General features: G+C 39.7%; 1 protein-coding gene across 1 annotated transcript in view; it reads right to left on the bottom strand.

Moving 5' to 3' along the window:
* EVC (Ellis van Creveld protein) overlaps window positions 1–24,115 on the bottom strand; it is a 51,251-nt gene extending 27,136 nt beyond the window's left edge. The window contains exons 1-11 of the mRNA XM_014936120.1: window positions 24,016–24,115; window positions 20,383–20,493; window positions 18,813–18,896; window positions 18,051–18,283; window positions 16,980–17,064; window positions 14,637–14,735; window positions 11,830–11,967; window positions 9,676–9,834; window positions 7,910–8,126; window positions 5,188–5,336; window positions 2,257–2,355 (exon numbers count right to left, since the gene is read on the bottom strand). Of these exons, the coding sequence (XP_014791606.1) occupies window positions 2,257–2,355; window positions 5,188–5,336; window positions 7,910–8,126; window positions 9,676–9,834; window positions 11,830–11,967; window positions 14,637–14,735; window positions 16,980–17,064; window positions 18,051–18,283; window positions 18,813–18,896; window positions 20,383–20,394 (1,275 nt within the window). The 5' untranslated portion in view covers window positions 20,395–20,493; window positions 24,016–24,115. The remainder of the gene's footprint in view (window positions 1–2,256; window positions 2,356–5,187; window positions 5,337–7,909; window positions 8,127–9,675; window positions 9,835–11,829; window positions 11,968–14,636; window positions 14,736–16,979; window positions 17,065–18,050; window positions 18,284–18,812; window positions 18,897–20,382; window positions 20,494–24,015) is intronic.
* Window positions 24,116–24,121: the final 6 nt, after the last annotated feature.

Here is a 24,121-nt window from a genome sequence, read left to right as displayed (position 1 = left end):
AGAATGAGGTTCATCAAGACCAAGCGCTGGGTCGTGCACTTGGATCACAACAGCCCCATGCAGCGCTACAGGCTTGGGGAAGAATGGCTGGAGAGCTGCCTGGCAGAAAAGGACCTGGGGGTGTTGGTCAACAACTGGCTGAATATGAGCCAGCAGTGTGCCCAGGTGGCCAAGAAGGTCAACAGCATCCTGGCCTGTGTCAGGAACAGTGTGGTGAGCAGGACTAGAGAAGTGATTGTCCCCCTGTCCTTGGCACTGGTGAGACCACACCTCAAATATTGTGTCCAGTTTTGGGCCCCTCACCACAAGAAAGACCAGGGGAGGTTTAGGTTGGATCTTAGGAAAAATTTCTTCACTGAAAGAGTGCAAGGCAAATGACTTACCAGTTGAGCTTCAGGGAGTACAGACCACCTGGAATGACAACATGGAGCTTTGCAGTGTTTGCAGATGGACTAGCTGGTTCTACAAAGTACTTGGTTCAAACCTGACTGGGAGGTCTGTCTTGTATCACAGTGCTCACTATCGCCATGTAAAGGCTGCAGGTACCCAGATGGTTAGTCTAATGTTTGCTTGCTTAGGTCTACCTGAGCTGTAGTCACACCACTGCACTGTGTCTCATTTATTTTTTCTCTTCCTTCTAGCTCATGCTGCTTACATGGTATACTCAGAACCAGTCTCCTCTCCTAAAACAGTCTGTAATATCTGTATGTAGGGTTAAGGGGAAAAAGTGCAGTTGTTCATTGTGTTAAATGCCACAATAAAAATGTTTTATTATAGAAAAAAAAAGTGGAGATTAAGATTTGTGGACCCTCATTCAACAGATGCCAGTTGGATCACAGTCCTTGCAGCTTTTCATGTCTGGCAGTGTTTGTTTGGGTCTAGGAATAAGAGAGCAGCTGCAATATGGAATATAATGGCTTGGAGCTAGTTGAATTGGCAGAGCTCAAGTTTGTGCAGCTCTCCTGGCACCTTCGCAATTCTAGAAACACTTAATTCACCCAAACCAATTTTTTTTAATGGAAAACAAAACTTAGCTAACAGTGCTGAAAGAAACAGGATTCTCAGTCTGATCTTAGTGTTACTAAGGCAGAGTAGACAATAAAGGAAAGCAATATAATTTCACAAATGAGGTGGAACTGTGCAGGCTAAAAAAAAATTGTTTGGTCTCCAAAGACTTCATATGAATTGAGGAAGGGGGTGGGGAAGTTAGTAACTTTGGAGAATGGATGGTGAGCAGTAATATCAGCAGACGCATTGACTTTTCTTAAATTAAATAGCCTTGCACAATTAATCTACTCTGATTCACTGGACAGCCTTCCAAGCAAACTTTTCCTTTCTCCAATGCAGTAGTTCTTCTCAAATATCCTGTTGCTTGCATTATTACATAAAACCATGGCAAACTATTTGTTCTAAATACAGTGGCTTTATTTTTTTATCAATTGAATTTGAAAAAGTGCATGTGGACTAGTGCTAATTAAGACTGTGTGGGTATCTTATCTTAATGTGATAGGGACTACAAGCTTCTGTAACACCCTGATCTGGCCATAATTAATCATGACAAGGACACTGTTGAGCTGAAAGTGATTAGTTCCAGCCTAATTAAAGGTCACTGCTAGCCACAGTTTTGGGCTTCATCAGATAGATCACATTATCTTATTTTTTCAGTGCAGACAGAAAATAATTACAGATGACGCAAAAGCATGAAACATCTACATATTTTCCAAATCAGTAAGATAAAGAAGTGTAAAAATATTACTTACACCAAAGATATGAACTTATTTCAGGGAACTAACTAGTGTCAAAACAAATTCACTGAGAGGAAAAAGAGATGAGAAAAATATTTTTGGAGATGTAGCGAAGTTAACTAAGAATAGCATGATCCTACCACGGTGCAGAGGAGATAATTATGCTACGTTAATGAAGTCTCTCTCCTGGTAGTAATGCCAGACGTTACATGCTCTCAACATTATTGTAGCCTTGTCAGCCACCCAGGCAGCACGTTTTGGCAGACCACATAGGGATTTTCTGACTAATATGTGGTTAGGAAACTTTGTGTGTTGGGAAGATAATGAAATAGGCAAGCTAATGTGGGAGTCTGTCCTGCCTCCACCTCCTGGTTTGCCAGCCTAGCTTCCTGGAGCTGCCATGATCTCTCCTGCAATTCCCCAATCCTCCCCAAGGTCTGACATTGTATAGTGGGGTTAGAGGTTCTTCAGCATTATTTTAGTAAATGACACATATCATTGGAGTTGGTACCTTGTAGAGATCTGCAACAGCCTCTGTGCTCCCGCAGTCATCCTCCTCCTCCAGTTCCCGCTGTGCTTGCCAATGCTTCTCTAACAGCTCATGGTAAGCCTAAAAGAAACACAATAGGTGTATTTAAATATCTGAAAAGGTCTTGATAGCTTCTTGTGATACTCCCCTTCCCATGTACTATCACAACAGCGAGTCTTTATCCTGAACTGTGACTCAGAGGGAAGTGAAACTTTGCCTTACTACTTCAATTTGAGCAGATACAGTCGAGTATGAAACTCCACAGCTTCATTAATTTGAGGTTAAATAATATCTACCTAATACGGAAAACATGTGAAAAGATCTGATTTGCAACCTGCTTTCCCATGTATGAATATCTCTTCATGGTAGCCAGTACTATGAAGTGCAGAACAGCCATCAGACATCATCACCAGAAACCTTAGTTAGAGCTGTATCCCACTGTATAGGGCTTTTGCACTCGGGTTGGTCACTATGTCCCATGGTGGTCCCTAAAAGGCTGATCTATGACTCTGTCCTGTTTTGGTCTTTGGTCACGGATTTAAGAGGGGCGCAACTATTTTTTTTTTTCAAGCCAGGACTGTGATGTGTCAGCAGGCTTATGTGCTGTAACGGAAGACTGAATGTCACAGACAAATAACATCTCATTCTATAGACTAATGAGTTGTCTTATACATAAATGTTCCATATTTTCGCTTAAATTGCCAAGTGTCCTCTTACATTCCTGTGGTCACTATGGCTTTTGTTATTACATATGTCAACAGGGCTTCTCAAAAGCACAAAAGTGCTCATAAGCTCTTCATCTACAGATTGTTCTTGTAAAGGTGGACTGTAAAATTCACATCTATAATGAAATTGTAGTTTACCACAGAATTTAAGAAGTTAATTACCATAACTTGTATGTCCACCCAGGGTAGGGTATGTTCACCCAAGACTGGGTTACTGTAACTGGCACTTTTTGGCTTGTGTGCTTAACTTGATCATTCCTGTATTCTCTGCCAGCAAAAAACAAAATGAAAATCCTCCTTTTCCAGTGGAAACATAGATGAAGGAGAGAGAACCATACAGGGGCTCTAACCTTTACTATCCAGGTCATTCTGTCATTTTAAAAAAATCAAAGCTGTAGCAACTAAATCATTACCATCCAACTTGTGTTCAGAAGAAACTGATGTGAAGAAAGTTCATTGCAAAATCCACCTTCTTAATTGGCAACCACTTAAAATTCAACAGAAAGGTCAGTTACTGCTGAGGCTGCTACCATGGTAGTGTGAGCCCTTTGATGAGGTAGAGGAGGGAAGGCAGAGAAGACAAGAGTATTTGATGGGTAAAACTCTAGGCTCACGGCGAAGATTCACAACCAACTCCATCACAGCTGGACCGGCTGTGAAACCATGAAATAGGTTTAAAAAAGCTCCTCAACGCTGAGGGGCTTGTTCGCACAAAATAATTACTGGACTATTTAAGTCAAATCATGGGAGCTGCAGACATATATGTATTTTTCTTATTCTTCAAAGAGTCTTTGGACTCAAGACCCCATCTGTTCTGGGACAAAAGGCTCTCTCCACTGTGGCAGCAGAAAGGCTTAAATTTCTTCACTACTTATTTGCACACAGGCATTTCATAATACTAAGACTCAGTTGTGTTCCATCCTGTAGCATGAAGTGCAAGTTGGCCATTCCTGCTCAGCCTGTCACAAGCAGGTCATTAGCCTACAGCTTAACTAAGTGTATTTGTTAGCTCTCTAAGGTGTACAGAACAGAGCATTTCTTGCACAAAGCTGTGTGGCTCTAACTCTAACTTTGTAGGGGACAGGTCTTAATACAAAATATCTAAGCTTTGTTTAATGAATTTGGGATGTGTCCAAGAGTTTTAAATGATGTGTACAAAGAAAATACATTCACAAGTGTTCAATGGCTTCAAAAATGTGTGATAGAATTATTTGTCTCAAGCTATGAAAAGCCAAAGAGGTAAAATATGTTCTACTGTTTTAAAGTGCCTGAAATCATTTGTTTTGAAGCGAGGTGTTGCCAGACAGGTGTTGCATACAAGAACAGTAACTGCATTATCCAATTCATACAATATAATTAAAGAACTTGTCCCTGCAGTACAAAATTGCAGTGTTGAGATCAATAAATTTTGACAGTTCGCTACAGCTGGAATCTGGGTCTTCTCATACAGTAATTTATCTAAGTTATTAGATTTCATCAAAAGTTTAATACTGCTGGATGTAACCACTTTAACCTGAAATTATTTCTTTTCATGAAAATTGAGGATCAATTTTTTTTTTTTATTTCTTAATAACTTGGGTCTGTAGTTCTCAGCATTTACAGTATGGCAGCTCTCAGCATTTACAGCTAAGAACTCTGATTTTGTATATACATTCTGAACAATAACAATAGAGCTCTATAGAAAATATGGCCAAGAAAACACTCCACTGGCCATTGTATGCCATATTAAATTATCTATTGCAAACCTTCTCTAATGTATCCTGCCAGATATCATAATGAGTTTTCCCTCTGCTTATGTGAAATTTGATAGTCTTTTGAGCCTCAGTAACCTCACTCATAGAAAAGCAATCAGGTCAGGGCAGCCTACTTTCTTCTGTAACGCAGGTCAGATACTTTCCTGCAGAGATTTCCTATATTGAACCAAACACGCAGTATCTAAATAAAAGATATTTTCTACCAAACATGCAATCTAGCATTAATACCCTTTGGCATTTTGTTCCAATGCGACAAGACCAACACCAGAGGAAAAGTCTCTAGGCAAGGGGGGTCTGACCCTATCCTGCCTGTGCTACTGTACACGATTCTCAGGAGGACTCTAAAATCCCAATTTTATGGAACTGGGAGAAATTTGCAATATATTTGGCCTTGGAACTAATGGAACACTGAAAATAAGCTTTTATGCGCTCACCTTAAGAAAATCATGAACATCTTTATTATGAAAAGTTTTGCTGAGGAGACTCCCTTGTTCATCTTTTTGTCTGTGTTTGAACTCTTCTCTCTTCTTTGCACGGCACTCCAGTCGTTTCAAGATCAGGTCTTTACTTTGCTGGATGCATTCTGGAGCATAAACCACTGATGATTAGATACCGTAACTCCACAGGGAGAAAGCAGCATCTGCTACTGTCACACAACATAAGCTCACAGAAATCTGTTAGTGAGTGAAATAGGCAAGTAATTACTATGCAGGATTAGAAATTTGATTCTTACCCTGATGGTCTTTTTGAATGTGAACTTCTAGGTTGTTACATGGCACTTAAATCTATCAGGTTTTTGGATCACTACCATCCCACACCCTTCTTGTCACTGGTGGTGCTGCTTTTTCAAAGGCAGTGTGTTAGTTCAAGAAAAAGATTCCCACCTGCAGCACCCCAAACCTCCCCCTCCTGCTTCAGGAAGGTCCAGAAGTAGTTCATTACCTAATTGCAGATATGCAAATGCGGCTGGAAGGACAGGGGCAGTAACATATGGCAGGGAGAAAAGGTCTAGAGCAGTGCTAGTTCAGATTAGCTTGAACTGGCGAGCAGCCAGACCGGGCTTCCAAAGTGACTCATCCAGGAACCCACAGCAAAAGTTGTCAAGGTCCCTCTGATTTTGTGCTGGTAGTATGAAATATTTGGGACTGAGTTTTTCCCCTCTTCATCCCCCTGATAGCTCCGAGTGATTTATAAATTCATGAGTCTATCTGAACCCTGTGCTGCAGAGTGGAACTGGTGCTTTTGATGTTCTGCCACTAATTCATGTCTCGCTGTCTGTCCACCTAAGAACAACTTTATTCATTTCCCCCACTGGCCCTGTCCCAGAGCAGTACTTCACTCCTAACACAGGCAGCTAAAGGGGAATGCAAAAGAATAGTCATCTGTGGCTGCTGTTCTGCCACCACACCAAGCTGCTTTAACTACGAGAAATTATTTTGTGGAGAATTAAAGGAGCACAGTAATGGAGCACTGAGAATGTCACTTATTCTCCGTGCAAATTTATCACGCTTATCCACAGACTGATGATGCACTGACAAAACGCTTGAAAGTGCACTGAAAGTACCTGTAGAAGGCCTGTAATGAAAATGTCATCCGAACAAATGTAGCAACTGTTATTTTTAAACACTACTTGATTCTTTACTACTTCCTTGTTTGTTTCCTAGGAGCACAGTCTTGCTGGCTTTGTGTTCTGCTTGTGAATTATAGGTACAGTTCAATTTATATATTTAGGAGCTCATAAGCAAGGTGAACATAGACTCTCGTGTGAAAACACTCCACTCCAGATTTATTTCTTTAAACAGCATATTTCATTTCTATCTAAAACCAGGAGGTTGATAATGCCCTTCTGCCCAGGCTGTACTAGCTATAATATATAGCTACATATAAATATAAACACCTATTTTGCATAAAATCAAGGCCTTGACAGTTATTTTTGCTTTGGAACAAGAGAAACTTGACAAAAAGGGGGAAAAAGCCACCCACAGATGTACATTTATGCTTAAGGAATGTTAGTAGCTGAACCTACACAAAGACTATCAAATAGGCATGCCAGTTTTAGAAGCAAACAACCAGGAAATAATCTGCATCAGGATATACATGAATTCATGAATATCAGCCAACTTTTTACATGGTTAATTGATGTTTTTAAAGTGGATTAAGTCTGCACCATGGGAATTCTGATCGCCTTTTATGATGAAATGACTGGCTTGGTAGATGAGGAGAGAGCAGTGGATGTTGTCTACCTTGACTTCAGCCAATTTTTTGACAGAATCTCCTGTCTGATCCTCACAGAGAAGAGGATGAAGTATAGGCTGGATGAGCAGACAGTGAGATGGACTGAAAACCTACGCAAAGTCCACCTGGCAAACAGTAATGAGAGGTGTACCCCAGGGATCAACACTGGGTCCAGTCCTGCTCAGTACCTTTATTAATAACCTCGACGATGAGGCAGAATGCACCTTCAGCAAGTTTTCAGAGGTCAAAAAAACTGACCATAAGATACGACACTATTTATCAACAAGAGCCTGGATGTGAATGAGCAGCACTGCAGCAAGAATATACTGCACCAAGACCACATTTGTTCTGACTATTCAGTTCACCGAATTCTAACCCTAATGCCATTTTGCTGAGACAATTCTCCTTAAATATGCCCACAAGTAGCAAAAATGGTTCTGAAAAATGTGAGAGTAAAATACTTCTCACAGTTTTCCTTTTGTCTGAATGTGTACTATAATTTTCCATGAGTGCTGATGGGAAGCACCGAGCTCTTGACACAGCACCTACCAGAGAGAGTTAGGGGTCCGTTTCTCAACACGTTGGGCATTTGGTAACATGAACAGTGACACAGAGAGAACCTTAAATCATTGGGTCAGTCACCTTAGACTTTGTTATAATTGTGTACTTTACAGATGTCAAGAGCTGCAAGAGGAAGAGGAAAAGACTTTGGTTTTAAAATATTTTAGTCTGACGTAATAAAAGAGAGCTTTATCTGAAGATTGCAAGTCTTAAAATTATCTTTTCACAAGAGTGATAAGACAACTATGTTTTGTGTATTTTCTGGCTCCGCATGCTAATAGGAAATCATAACACAATATTCTGCACATATACAGTAATAGCCACATTTGTGAAGTCATGAGCTCTGGTCTAAGTACTCACCATTACTGAAATGTGCCAGTTGTTCCCAGAAAGCCTTGTGGAGATCTGTTAAAAGTTCTTCCTTTTGTCGGACTGAGAGATTATTCTTCACAGTTAAATGGTCCAGAATATTTGATACAATATTTAATCTACACTTGCACTCTTCTGGTATATAAGACTTCAGTGAATCAATGATTTTCACCATAAGCTCCCAGTTGAATAATCTTTCCTGAATGTCCTAAAACAAACATTAAAAAGTCCTGTTTAGAAATGAAGGTCTTTGGTTGTGCTTGTCTTTTCAGTCAATTATTCATTCCCAAACTATGCAGAAAACCGAGCAGGCTTCCTAGGACCAAATGAATAACAATCTTCATGAACTTAAATACTTCTGAAAATCTTGATCAGTGTAGGTTAGCAGTGGGTTTATCACATTTTCAGTGACAAGAGCTAATCTAAAACTATTGGTGTGTTTCATTATTTGTGGCTGCCAAGAAGACAGTAAGGCAGGAAAAGACAAGAAGAAGCTTGCAGAACAAACTTTCAAGGGGCAAAGACAGATAGAAGGGCAACTTGGAAGTCCTGGGCCTCTTTTCAAGATACTATCTGGCACACCGGTATGGGCTTTCATTTTTGAAATGAGGACAACTATCTGATTTTGATACTGCTGGGATTCCTTCAATTATGTTGTCAGCTGGAGTTCAGTGAATACACTAAAGATTAGTATAATTGCCTATGGCCTAGCACCTTTCATTGCACTATTAGAGAAGCAGCCCAGGATTACAGCAGGGAGCAAGATTTCCTGGGTGAAACTGCAACTGCTTTAGACAATGCTGCAAGGTTGGAAAGAGTGTGCCAACTACTGTAATTAATGGAGACACACAAACAACAACCTTTGCAATGAGATGCAAACATCACAGTAGTGACTTCAGGGAGGAATATTTCCTGTATTTGCATTCAGACTCCTCATTCGAAGTCTGCCCATCTGAAGGAACTTAGTGTACAGTAGCCCAATATGGGTGAAGCGTGATCAGCTGCAAAGAATTTTCATACCTGGCCAGCTCAGTTTACTCAGCTGCTCCAATGCAAAACTAACAAGCTGATAATTACTGTATCTGTTAATTAGTAAGCCAAATAAAGCTAGCTATCCATTTATTCTCCAAATTACTAATAAATGCAGTGGGCCAAATTCTCATTGTACTGTTAATCTACAAACTCCAAGTAATTCTTTCAGTATGTCCTCTGCAAAGCAAATAAAGATCTGTTTATGTAGATTTAACACAACGTAAAGCACAGCGCTGATGCATTTATAAAAACATTTTTCCCCTTTAAGACCTTGTCACTAAGAGATGTTAAGGGTTTTCAATTCCAGTTAAAGTCACTGGACACACAGAATCACCTTCAAATTTAAATTAGGATTTCTCAAAGTGGAGTAAGTACGTTAAAAAAAAAGACATGTCCTAATGCCCAGGGTAATGATTCTCCTTCATCATTAGATCTAGTGCTCTTGGTCCTGGCTCACTGGCTGCATTAATATCACTTTTTCCTAACACAACTGCCTAAATGGTATTTTGCGAATTAGAACTCAAGTGCAGAGAGCTCACACTCCTGTGAGTCTTCATAAACTGCAATGGGAGTTGAACTCTTTGCAACAAAGCCAAAACAGACAAGCGGAGCAAGCAGCCTACATCGTTCCTGAGGCAGGACTGACAGACTCTGTACACTTGCATCATTCTTTGTGTTCAGATTGACTAAATCTCTCTCAACTTTTATTTCTTTTTGTACTTTACCGTTGCCTGGAAATCTTGAGATTCACTTAATAAGCTTTCTACTGCAATCATCTTCTCGGTCAGATCCATCGTTATCTTTGTTGCTTTGGCACTTGAGCATTTTGATTGGTCCAAAAAAGCCTGCTGGGCTTTGTCAGTCTGCTTCCAGAAAGCTTCCATCTATGGAATATGAATCAAAAAACAACCCATGTTCCCTCATTAATCATCTAGTACTTCATTACAGAGACAGGCATATGAGTCTACTGAAATACAAGTCACTGACACAGCTTTCAGTATTAGTTATAGTGAACGTTTTGTAAGTCTAAAGAGCCTATTTACTATATGATGACACCAGCGTTGGTGGCACATAACCAGTAGGCCAGTCCTGACATTTTTAAATTTAGTCATTCTGAATAATTAACAACTAACTTGTCAGTTCTCCACATATTGCATCTATAAAAGCTAGTAATAATGGCTAAACTAAAAAAGATAAACTGTAGCTCTTTTTTCTGGGAAGTTTATTTACCTGTAGGAGCAGGAATTCCAGTCAAACAAGATTTTTCCTAAAAAAACAAAACTGAAATTCGTCGCTGCTTATCACCATCAAAGTCTTTCATAGCCACATGCTACGTAAGCACTTTATTAACTTTGCTGGAATTAAGTACTTTATGCAGTATTAACACAGTGTACCCATTCTGGTATATTACCATGTGGGTAACCTCTAGTTTTAGGCTCTGATCTCCCAAACATTTATGACTGCACAACTGTGAATATCCTGTGGTCTTCAAAGGCATTGCTAGTACACTTAAAGATAAGAAAATGTATCTATCGCCAAGATTTATATTAAGTATCTGTGAGTTTTCAAAAAACTGTGACTATGGCATCTGTGAGTATGCAAAAAAAAAAAAAACCCAACCCTTTATATTACTGAGGGAAGAGTGGATTAGTTCAAGGTCCTGATCTGTATGAATCTGAGTGCAGGGAAATCATTTTCAATATGGATGAAAAGCATCTGCTGGCATAAGAGTGACAGAGGCACTGGAGGGTGACCGCCGCTGGTGAGGAACTGCCTGGTGCTGCTCGGTGAGGCTGCCAGGCAGCTCGCACGTGACTGACTGGAGAACTCCAAACAATCAATTTTTCAAAGAGCAAAGGTAAATTGCAAAAGAAACTTGACACAGAGGTACCGCCGTTACCAGGACTTCTACTATAAAGTGAAAGGCACAGAGAATCACCAGGAAGGTGAAAAAATGCTTAGTGAAGCACTTAACCATCAGACGTTAAAAAACGTTACCTCCCCTCTGAAAAAGGCCCGAGGCTGAGATGATGGGCTGTTCAGCTCAGGGCTGAAGTGCCACAGTCAATCAGTGCAGGCAGCTCACAGAGCCAGCAGTCTGACTAGTCAGTCTCTCATTTTCATCAGCAGTGAATTTGCTCAAACCTCAAAAACAGGACTGGGAGGCAGAACACCTTCCAGACTACTCTGTTTACTGGAAAATAATAAGCAGAATATTCTTAACCTCCAATTCAGAGCCTGCAAGTTCTTTGGACACACTGACACTACTGTAGAGAGAAAAAAACAGCGAACTTTGCTTTGAGAATCAAATGCTGGCTATTAAACTACGTTTTCTACATAAAACCCCATGTAAATGTATTATAATGTACAGAGCTGCTAAGGCAAAACGTTTTGTTGAAGTAAATATGCAAAGCTAAAAGGTAATTATTTTGTTAGCAATTATTTCAGCTTAAAGATGTTTTATAGTCTCTTATTACTCTCTTACTCAGTCATGGAGTATTGAAGAAAACAACGTTCCTAAAAAAAAAAAAATAATAAATGGTTCCTAACAAATAAGGTTCCTAAAAGAAAACAATATTCCTAAAAGTCAGAATATACCTAGGCTTCAAAGAAATCTTACTATCTGACAAGTAACAGACACCTCTTAGCTCTAAACCCAGTGTGATAAAACAGTTTTTGTATTAAAAACACATTGGCTCCCAAAGGGAGCTGGAAATACTTCGCTGAAGCAATGCAAAAATGTTTTCAGGAGTCATGTACATCTAAAATATTAACTGTGGACTAGTCAATACAACAGTTTAAAACAAACAAAAAAAAAATTCCCCATCAAAAGAATATCACTAAAACAAAATTTTAGGAGACAAAAATTAGAAATTTACATTATCTATTATGTGCTCAGAATATTCTCTTTCTTTCCTTTCTAAATCTTCTAGGGTCTGGTACTCTGAATTATGGGCTCCTGACATCTCAGTATTCTGGAGTCTAGAGTCAAGTTGTTTCTGTAATTCTTCAAAATCCTGGAAAACAAAGCAAGTGATTTGTTAAACAGAAAAACAGACATAATTTTTACATTTGGAAGTGAATTTGTATGTTAGTTGTGGCTCATGGCTAAGAAAGCAGAACAAGAGCGTTCAGAAAGTTCTGTCTCTGGGTAATGCACCTCCTGCAGCAAGGAAAGAAAACGGAGGGTGGACGTATGGCAGCTCTGAACTACACTCGATGCAAATGCATACATTTCCTTTAGTATGTGAGTATGATCAAAGCTGTTGTGATCAAGGCTGACCAAGGCTCCACTGAATTCAAATTCTAGCAAACACTGCTCCGTGAGTTTTCATACCAATAATCCTCTGAATCTATGCACAAATATTTTTATTTTAATGCCCCATCTGAAATGGCAGCTGTGAGTATATACGCTGTGTTTGAAAGTGCAGAGAACTATCCAGATATGATAATGAGACAGTGTTTCCTACAGAGTGCTGGCACACACGGATGAACACACCTGTAACACTCATAAGGGACAAATTACAGGCTACATGATTATATGGGTTTTTAAAGTTTTTTGATCCTTTGAAACCAGGATGATTTTTTCTGAAAGCTAATAATACTGACAAATCCTAGTCTTCTGCCCTTACTTAGTAGCTTGGTACTGAAATAGGTGATGCTTCAGTTGCTGAAACATGCCTTATGTAACAAGCATTTACTTTCAGTATCACACAATTTGGGGTGTCAATGCATTAACTTGATACCCTGTGTCTTAAAGAAATGTAACCACATTTTGACACACTTCACAAACAATTTCATCAAAACCCCATGAATTTTTCTTACAGTGCAGAATTAAAAGAGCTGCCCTTACTTAGTAGCTTGGTACTGAAATAGGTGATGCTTCAGTTGCTGAAACATGCCTTATGTAACAAGCATTTACTTTCAGTATCACACAATTTGGGGTGTCAATGCATTAACTTGATACCCTGCTGCCCTTACTTAGTAGCTTGGTACTGAAATGGATGATGCTTCAGTTGCTGAAACACGCCTTATGTAACAAGCATTTACCTTCAATATCACACAATTTTGGGGTGTCAACGCATTAACTTGATACCCTATGTCTTAAAGAAATGTAACCACATTTTGACACACTTCACAAACAATTTCATCAAAACCCCATGAATTTTTCTTACAGTGCAGAATTAAAAGAGGAAAATGCTGTCTGTGATAAATGATATAATCCTGAGTCTTGCCAATGAAGTATTACAAACAGTAGTTCCCACTGCTAATGCTTCTGCTTATTACCAACATCTCTTTTACATGGTATCCATAACCAGCCTCATGTGATATCCCAAGCCTAAGGCTGTCACGTTCCCAAGAGCTTTCTCTCCAGAATATAGGACACAAGAATCCCATATTGACACCTGAACAACTGGCCTACTCCAGCAATAACTGCATCTAATAAATAAGGTTTAGTCTTTGTCTTGCAGCAGCTCAATTAGCAACATGAATTAGGTACATGCTGTCAAGTCTCTTTGGGGCTTCAGTGGGAAACACATCTAATCTATACTACCTCTGTGTTTTTAATTTGAAGTCATTACCAGAACTCCATCAGAAAAAGGGATTTGCGCACCAAATCTCACTTTTCACTTAGTAAATACAATGAACTCCAATACTAAATCTGCGGATTTAAGGCAGAGGAGTCATTTTAAGGTAAAATCGATCCTGAAATAAATTACTAGGTACAACTACAGAGATTCCTGATATTCATTCACAGATTGTGAGACTTCACGATCAAAATAAATCTGAGCAACCAGAGCCGGCAAGCTGATAGACTTTAAATCCTAAACGTGAAAATCCATCTGTATGTAAGAAAAAAAAATCATTACTGTGAGAAGAACTAAATATTGGACTAGGCTGCCCAGAGAAATGGGGGAGTCTCCTTCAGTGCAGATTATCAAGACTTGGCCTGGCAGGGCACTAGATAGCCTTGTATTATTCCCTGCTTCCTACAGAAGGTTGGACCAGATGATCTGCAGGGATGGCTCTCAACCCAGGCTCTTCTATGACTCTAATCTGGAAAATGGAAAGTGGAACCAGTAATTGTCCCATTTTATTCGGTTTTGTAAAGCTTTTTTTCCTTCTAATAATTTTAAAAATAGTATTGTGACTCTACCTGAAACGCATATTAGTTGCCAACGTATGTCATCTAGTTCAGAAGTGGAAAATGGATTTTGATACAAGTATATGGAAGACAAAAAGATAAAGAGGAAAATAAGTATATTTACCCCTTGATAAAAAAAGCCTTCAGTTTTCTTCTGGTACTTTATTTCTTGCTATTTTATTATCAGTAATGACACATGGGACCAGACAAAGGCCTGATAATTAGAAATTTTTAAATCTGATTGAATAAGATTCTCAACATTTTTTGCTTGAATGAACTCAACTACAAAATACTTGTATTCTCAACAGATTAGATACATCACTGTATTAGATAACATCTCATGTAACAACAAAGAGGAAATGCACAGAAGGTACTGGAAAGAATCAACTAACAAGGGTGTTTATTTGCATTTCTTCTGAAATAGTCTACAAATGACACTGCTGTTTAAAATGAGATAGCCTGCTGTGGCAGCTTGCACCAACTGGTGGGATTAACTCTTATTTTCTATGGTTTTAAATATTAACCAAGAGAAACACTTACATTTTCCTGAATTAAAAGGATCTTCTTGAACAAATCATTGGTAATCTTCTTTTTATGATAAAAGTCTGTGAAGCATATTTTGAGAATCTGAATAAACATCTGTTTAAAAGGAAGGAAACAAAACCCAGGGTAAGTGCCTGTTCAACACCGTAAGGATTTTGTGATAACTTTTGTTCATTTAAATCAATCAGTGAGACTATAGTGAATCATAAGAAAAATAACAGAAACATAATCAGAAACTCTTCAGTACTTCCATCCTGAAAAATTCTTTGGCTTCAGTAAGATACTAGAAGATGATGCTACATTCCAACAGAGACAAGGGCATAATCTCATATATCCTTGTAACCAGACTGACATGTTTGAAACTGTCCTTTACTGGAGAAAATGCAGATCACCTAGAAATATAAATCCCATTTTTCTAAAGTGTAATGAACACCTAAAGTGAAAGATACTAACATGTTCATTACTATGATTTCAATTGTAGCTGGCCAAATGAAGTATCAAACGTTTTTACATACAAGCCAAAAGTAACCTTCTCAAGTTCTATGTGCCTTCTCTTACCAAGAATACACCTATTTTCCAGTGATGTGCTTGTTTGGCTTTTTTTTTTAAAAAAAAAAGAGATGTTAAGACCACTGTTTTCAAAAAGATGCTTTTGAACACTGGGATAATTTTTGCTTAACCTCTTCTCCTCTTGCCTCTATTAGAGTGTCAGTGTAAAGGCAACTCACTTCATTACTAACTGCTGCAGCATTTTCCAATGTGAAGATAAAAATATGTGAATTTTAACAACCACCTGCCTGTTACTTATGTACCTGAAAACAGATGATGCAGAAGTTGCCCACCTTAAACACATAAAAACATAAATAAAACCATATTTACACATAAAAACAGTTATCGAAGCCAACATTTCAGCTGAGCAAAATCTGGAAAGTATGTTATCATTAGAGCTGAGTAAAAGAGAGAATGGTAAAGCAGCCATGTTTTACATCTCACTTGCCAATGTTTTGGACAGAGTTAAGCAAGTTTTGAACACACAACACCAAGATACCGCATATTGTAAAAAGGTGAAAAAAAAAAAAAAAATCAGGAAAAGACTGAGAGGGAGGATATGTTTCCTTTTCATAGACCTGATGCTATGAAATGCTGACTCAAATCAGAAAAGGAGATGAGAAAATGAAGAAAGTATTTTCTAAACTGATTTTTTTTTTTTCTCTTTTCCTTGCTAGTGAAAATACATAACTACTCAAAGCTTCTGCTAAAGGTAAAGGTCATCTGCCTTCTGTGGTAATTTCTGGTGGGCCACAAAATACATTAAATACTCATTTTCTCAGTGTTTCTGTGATTACATCACCATGTTGTTAACTTATCTTCATTTACAAATGGATGATTAACTTTGAGATCAAGTTCAACCTCCTCTAGTCAAGCTAAATTGCCTTCTGGAATCTGATCCCAAGTTCCCTTCCTCATTTACTTAGATAGGAACAAATCTCATCAGAAGAGAACCCGCTTTCCAGGTTTACTTTCATGCTTCCTCTTATGGATTGTGTAGAAATTTGTTCAGAAAATCACAGAAAAGAAATATTCTCATTGCATTTAACAAATTGTATCAGAAATGACCAACCTGTTTAAACAGAGGTTGGAAAAGAAGGGGAGGAGAAAGCTATATACTTCATATTGAGATTTGTATTAACTGAGCTAAAGCTCAGTAACAGTAATGAGTCTGTACTTGTTCATTCCTAGTCACCATAAACCACCATAAACAACCATAGCAATCCATTTTTTGTTTTGTTTTGTCTTTTTCTTTTCCCTGTCAGCTTTGGATGCTGTGACTTCATGTAGTTAGGGATCTATGGTTTAAATGGGTACCTTAATTCCTCTGTCATAAAAAATCAGGACTATTGTACATACAACAATGGTACTGATTCAGTTGAACTGAATCTTCAATTTTATTCCAAGGGCTTGGAGTCCTTGGAGTTGCAATGCACAACCTTTGTCCTTGAAACATAAACTCATCTATTAATTTTTTCATTTTTATTTTTTTTTCATTTTTACAACCCTTAAGTGCTGTATGTTATTCTCTGGACTAAAGTTTAAAACCCAATTTTTATATGATCCAGTCTGATCACCTGTATTTCACAGCCCAATATATTTCATTACATTTTACTCCTTGGTGAAGCTCATATATATGCAGAAAAGAATGAAAAGAATAAAGAGAATAATGTAGAGATACAACTCTGCTACACTACTTCCCAACTAGTCAGTAGTTTATGTTATTTCCTAAACTGATATTCAACTAAGATGGCCAAAACAAATAGCTATAAATGAGACATGAGTACCTACCACACGTTCTTCTTTTCTGAGTTCTGCATCAAGAAGCATGAGATCTTTTAAAATAAGACTGCAAAGGCAGAGCTTAACATCAAAACTAAAACAAAGATTTAAAACGTGTTAATATCAATCTAAATGAAGGTCACATAAAAAGCAATATCAAATAATAGTTTCAGTTAATCACTAAATTCTCCTAAAAACATTGCCCCTAAAACAGCAGTCAAATCACTTCATTTCTACGTTGCCTTCTCTTTCAGATAGCATATCTCTATGTAAAAGTAAGGGAAACAAAATAGTTCTTTAACAAAGTTGGAGTTGCAGCTTTCTTTAGGAAAAGGCAAGGTAAATATAGGCATGAGCAGCTACAACAAAAGGAGAACAAAGCTTTAAATTGAAACAACTATAATAAGAGCGGTCATTTTGAAAATATTCTTCATCACTAATACCCTCCCCAGTGACACAAATACGATTTTCTTTATTCTTGCTAATGAGAACACAGACAAATAGGTATTCATCCAACTTCATGATCTCGCGCTTGCGCAGCTGAAAGAAAATCAGAGCTGATAATCCATTTTGATTAGCTCTACCTGCCCATCGCTGGAGCCTCTGAGGAAGGAACAGTTTTCCCACAATATGACATGAGTAGTTCCCATTAAACCAGGGAAAACAGACCACTGCCACTTGCTGTTCTCAAGGCACCTGCTGTGTGACTTGACGTTGTACAGCGCAGAGGACTCCATCCCCACCAAGCACACGACTGCACGTGTGAACTGAGCACACAAGCCAAAACAAAGGGATCTCCCTATTACACCAGTGATACACCTTTTATGAGACTGCTTTTGCCAAAGTTCTGATTGCCAGAATTGCATAAAGAACAAACTGACTTTCAACATAAAATATGATGCATTTCTTCAGTCTCCCCAACCACTTTTTAGGGTTACAAGCTGGTAGTCTTGTCTTTATGCGGTGAATGTATGCACTCCAGCTCAGCCTTTGGTTCACACCAGACCTTTAGTGATTGGCCTGAAAACCACTAGGGCATGGTAGAAAATGACCAACCATGAGGGCAGGCTTACTGCTTACCTCTCACACGTTAGCGCTTCAGGGAAGCTGGTCACCTTGAGGAAGGCTCGAGCCTGGAATCTGTCATCGCTGGTTGTGGAATGTATTGTCGTGGAGGAACTGCAGTCCTCTTTGTCTCCCTGGCTAAGGGATCCCAGGCTGCCTGATGTAGATGTCTCCATGACCTGATTAGGCAGAACCGCCTGCTTTGGATTCTCATGCAAAGATGGATTGGATGAGCCATCTGCCAAAGGCTACAGTCAAAGAAAATTTACAAGGCCAATTAATACAACACAATAAGGAGATAAACATCTCATGAATTTCCAGCGTTTGCTTTCAAGCGAAAAATTAAACAATATACACAGCAGAAGTATTTCGAGGTAAATTGAGATTCATCATACTGACAGGTTTCTGCATTGCCTGGAAAAGCAGTCTTCTGCTGTAGTTATCTGCTTGGTGCATGTTTTCTTACAGAAGGGCAGATCCTTGTGGGGTTTTTCTCATGTCTCCTTGGACAGACCCAACTTCCATTAATGATAATGGGAAGAAAAGGTCTCTTGACTGCAGTGACTATTGACCGGACACCATGTAAATCACTGCAGGTTTCAGGGGGAGCTGAAAGCAGCTGATGCCTTACGGAATAAACCCTGAGTCAATGGACTGTAAAAAAAGATCCCAATGAAGCAGATTGGCAGTAAGCTTTCTTCCATTATTTGATTCTGCAATTTACCCTAACACAGAATGATTGTCATTAATTGTTACAAGTAGAATCTAAAACCTTACCCTAAATTTCTGATTGATGGGATAGATCACTTTTGCCTTTAATGCAAATGCCGTGATGTTACTGTTCAGAGGAGACTCACTTTCCTGTATGGAAAAGAACAGAAAACCATTTTGGGAACAACAGAAGACCTGATGGTTGTTCACTGTAAGTACTGCATGCCCCTTTGGATTACACAACTTAGAAACTCCTATTGATAACTAACTTTTATTGACTGATTCTGCTTTGGTACAAGAAGTCTTATCCTAAGACTCATTCAGAGTATGAAACCCAGAAAAGGGAATTCTCATTACCTTTGCTCCTGTAGTGGTAATGTTTTCACTCCTGCAAGGGAGTGAAAGGGAGAAAACAGGCAATAGCTAGCATTCACAAGTTATTTGCATTTTGTTACCCCTCCCCAACCTTTAGCAGCAACTAAAGATTTCACATGAAAGACTAAAATTACCTTAATAGAAACTACTAAAGGATAAGTCGCACAGATATCATCATGGCTACAAATCCTGACTTTTAATTTAAATAAAGAAACAATAGATCAAAAAAAAAACCAGTCATCATTTTTTCCAGGAAGAACTTTTATAGTACAACCCTTACCTATAATCTAGAGAAAATACCAATGTTCCTCCAAAGAACTTTTTATAGATAATGCATTCTTTTCATACAATCTGCTATATCCCGTAATCTGACTTTCTGCTCCTCCTCTTTCTTAGCCACTGCTTTGTACAATGGAACAATGGGATAATCAGCTTTGTCATGTGAGGTTATGTATGGCTTAATAAAAGGTTGACTATAAGCAACAGATAGAATGTTTAAATCCAAGCTTTAGGAGAATTTCTATTATAACTTTTTTGGTTTTGTCACATGAAATGAAAGAATCTGACTTGTCAAAACACAGTTTTCTTTATATAGATTTTTCTAGGAAATATCGAAGCACTAGTAGAGTCTACAAATAGAAATGGGAAGAGTAAACTACGTCATTCATTAGACTCTTTTATCATTGCACTTTTTCATCTCTGTTTCATTTATTTCCAGAAGTCTTTTTTTGATTTACTGATAAAGTTAAAAGCACGGGGTCAGCACGGAAAACACTTGGTCATACCAAGCAGTCCCACTGCCACGGTACGTATGGAGGGACAGAAGCTGGCAGATCCATTGCTTCTCAGTCCACAGCCATATTGCAGTGTGCCAGAACTAACGCATCCCGCTGCTCAGCAGGCATGAGTAATACACCATTACTATTAATAGGGTAATTATGGTATTATTGCAACGTGGAAGATCTCAGAATGAAAATACCTGCTTTCCCAAAGTGCTCTAACCTAACTAAAAGCCTTTTCCATCTATGCTTCTTCATGAACTGTCAGTTTGATACTAGTAACAGCAAAAGACTCTGGGAGTAGGAAGAAATGAATAGGAAAAAAACCACTTCAGTAGTTAGGCAAATAGGTGGGAGAAAGTCCCCTCAAATAAGAGGGTTACTTCTTAATGAATTTCAAATGAGGTAATGTGTTTGGGAAATGTACAATGTTTTGCTACATGCAACAAAACTGACATCCACCAACAAGAGCAGAGCTTTACCTCCAGCACCATTTCCTCTTGTGATGTATAGGGTTCTGCTTTACTTCTCCTGACTGCATGCTCTTTTTCATCAGAGTTGAAGCTTTCCAGAAGTCTCTGGGAATCATCCTTCTGAAATTCCGTGAGAAAACAAACAAAATGTAACACTGAGATTATGTAGATTCACTGGAAACCTCTTTGACAGCAGCCTGGATACATTCATGCCTCCATCCTGAAAATTATTTCACTATTAGTTGAAAATTTTGAAAAAATACCACCTGAAAATAAATGAGAATTTTACATATTCAGGAAGGAATAATTAAAATTGTGAACTCTATGGATTTGATTTATCAGTCCAGAAGCAGAATTTTAATGTGAAAAGTTGTCCGAGGCTGTAAACGCATCAAATCAATCCACCTGATCTCAAAACATCTTACTACAGACTGTGGAGTCAATCTCAGAGTCCGAGTTCAAACTTCTCAATTAAACAAGTTAACTAAAATTCTCCATAAAAGCCTGCAATGAAGAGAATGCCAAGTAATTTTGCTCCCCTGTTGTGAGACAAACTTCCTAAATGAAGTTTTACGTGTACAAAAGTTCCTGTCAGGAAGAAATAACCATCAGAAGATGTTCACCATCGTCCTTCCCCAAAAGCAGCCAGTATCACTGGCCTTTACTTCACTAATACACACACAGAGCCACTGGTATGGGCATGGTGTGGGAACAAAACCTCCTGCTGTACACGCTCTTCCCTGTGCACTACATAGACCAAAAAATACTACTACTGTTGGTCAACGCATCCAAACATGGCATGGCAAGGCATTTTTTTAGTGAAGGAAAAGATGGCAGCCACCCCACCTCCATTACTTTTAAAATGATTTTCCAGCCTTTCAATCCACTGACTGCTTTTTGGTGTAGTCTAACATATGGCTGCAGCCACTACGCACGCAACTGTCTTATGGAAAAAATCTCCTTGAATTATTTGTCCATGTGGTATATAAAGTAGTACATTTTCTCAGAATACAGAGAACTGCTCAGCCTTTGAATACATTTCATTTCTTACAACTTGCCTCTCTGGAACTTAGCTGATCAAAAATACAGATCATATTCTTGGGTGAGCCTCTGAGATGTGAATTGCAGCTGCTAGTTCCTAAAAATCTACTTATAATGAAAGAACAGCCACAAGTCTCCCCCAGCAATCTTGTCACTTATTTGCCCCAAAGCAGAACTTCACGAAATTTATGTTGAGAGATGAGAACTTGTGGAAGTAGCCACCTTGAGTTCACCACTGTACCTCACACCATAGCCATGCCAAAATAAGAATCTGCTTGTCTTGACTTGATTCTCCAAATGTTCATATCGATTTTCACTCCTTTGCTATAACTTTCAAAGTATTTGAATTTTTCGAGGATTCATGTCTTTCCTGCTAACATTTCTAACCTCAAAAACAATCTCCATTTGTTTCTGTCCTTTATTATTTTTGCAACTGAAGTGTTACTGAGCTCCCCTTTCAGATCATTAAGTTGAATAAAACTATCTGTAATTACTGCAACACTTCACCCAGAATACCATAACGAGACAAGCTCCAGCTGAAAGGGCCACAAGAGCCTCCAGGCGATGCTGTACCCTAACAGGAGTAGATTATCCATAGAAATGTGTTATAGCACACTACATGGTCTGAAGTTGCCATGGTAAAGGTTTCCTCTTAAAACTCTCCCAGTGCATCCTATGCACAGATCATCAAACCAATAAGGCACTTGTCTGCATGCACCCAAGTCCCACAGATTCAGACTGAGATCTATAGAATAGTGATTAATTGGGGCTGAGTGACAAACATCAGTGGTTTAACATGGTGCCTATGGCTCCTTCAGGCTCCAGGTACTTGCCCTGCTCTGGTTGCAAGGATAACTCATCTGCTTGGGAAGGAACACAGCATACTTCCCTAAACTATCCCTGCTTTTATGTTGGATACAGAAGGCTGTAATATGTGCAGTTCTGTACCTGCTGTACACACAACAGGCTTGCTCCACAGCATCCGTGGGGCAGACAGTACAGAGAAGGAATAGGTGCAGGCAGCCCAAGGTAACCCTGTTCAATTTGGGAAATCAGACCCATAGGATACAACCTGCTCACTCAGCAACGTGCTCTGTATGTGCCAGTGGTCAGTTTCTTTTTCTTTCAAAATACACAACTCTTTTACAACAGCAGCATTGATCTTAATGACATTTAAGCACCTAAACGCATCTGAAGATCTGGGCCAGAGTGAACTGACAGCTTCTATTTCCTATTGACATAACTGGCATAAAGGATAAGATTGTACATGGCTATACTTGAGTTGCTAGTGGCAGTACAATAAAGATACCACCTATTAAGGCAGGGAAAATGATCAATTGAATCAGAGAGGCTTGCACTCGCACAGGATGCATTGATCCAGCATTTGATGTACCTCCATTACTAGGCTAAAGCACGGCTTCAGAGTTCCAAACCTCCTACTTAAAAGCAGTTGGGAGCAAGAGGATTTTTCTCCTCTGTCATGTTTAATGATGAACAACCCTAGCAGATGCGTACACGAAGCAGAGCTGCTATAGCTGAAAAAAGCTGTGCTTAAAAACCAAACTGACCCCCCACTGGAGGCTGGCAGAGCGCTCCGCAGGGCTCTAAATTTCCCAGCTGCGCCAGCGCCAACCATTGCTGTACCCAGTCAATCCAGCACAACCCGGGACTAAACACAGTGGGAGAGAGAAACAGGAGTCGGCAGCAATTCTTAGAAAATATATCTGCCTGGTAGTGGGTATGTGCTACCTCTGGAATCCTCCAGTCCAAACAAACACTTCATGCAATAGACACATGAACTATCCACCACAGTCCTTAAAACACCAAAGCAGGTATGTTATTAAGAAAATCACTGCGCTTTAGATAAACATGTCAGTTTCGCACCAAGCAAACTGACAGATGTGTTCTGTCTCTTTTATTTCGTGGATACGTACGCCTGTAACCCTCAGCGCAGAGTTACTGCTGTGGGTTAGCACGAATACTCTGCTTGTGCTGTCTGTAAAATGAACTTTTGGAGAAAAGTTTGTAAAACGCTTTGGAACCAGCCTTACTGGTTTAGGATGGAAAAAAAGTGTTTATTTTCAATTATCTCACAAAGTTTCTGCAAGCCAGGTACCTCTTCTGTTACCCTCCCAAAGGAGCACAGCCTCCTACAAGCAGCGATGGCTGCAAGAGGCAACAAGTGGGCCACCCACGCCAAAGACACAGGCCAGCTGGACCAGAACACAGAAATACTTAAACCCGCCTCTTTTTTGAGTCAGCCCGTTTGTTTCACAAAGTTTTTAAATTAAGAAAGCAGCAAACCCTTTTCCAACCGATGTGTGACAAGGAATCATTGGGCTCCCCAGCTCCCACCGGGCAGGCCCCGAGCCCGCAGTCAGTCACTCACCGCGGCAGAGCCCACCGCCCCCGGGGCCGTCCCGGGGCTCCGGGCCCAGCTGAGACAGCCCCGAGCCGGGCCGAACCGAGCCGGCGGCGCCCCGCGGGCCCTCCGTCCCTCACAACCCCCTTCTGACTCCTCCAGGCTGGTCACCCCGAGCCTCCCCGCGGCGGGGAAGGCCGGCCGGCCGGCCGCCTGCCTGCCCCCCGGGCCCCGCGTACCTCTCTCCGCCGGGGCGGCCCGAGCGCGCAGCGGCAGAGCAGGGCGGCGGCGGCGGCGCCCAGCAGCAGCCCCAGCAGGACGGCGGGGGCCAGCAGGGCGGGCAGC

This window comes from Calidris pugnax, unplaced genomic scaffold, assembly GCF_001431845.1.
Source record: "Calidris pugnax isolate Ruff unplaced genomic scaffold, ASM143184v1 scaffold14, whole genome shotgun sequence".
Classification (NCBI taxonomy): Eukaryota; Metazoa; Chordata; class Aves; order Charadriiformes; family Scolopacidae; genus Calidris; species Calidris pugnax.
The sequence above is the reverse complement of the archived record's forward strand: the minus strand, read 5'-3'. Positions and strand labels throughout refer to the sequence as shown.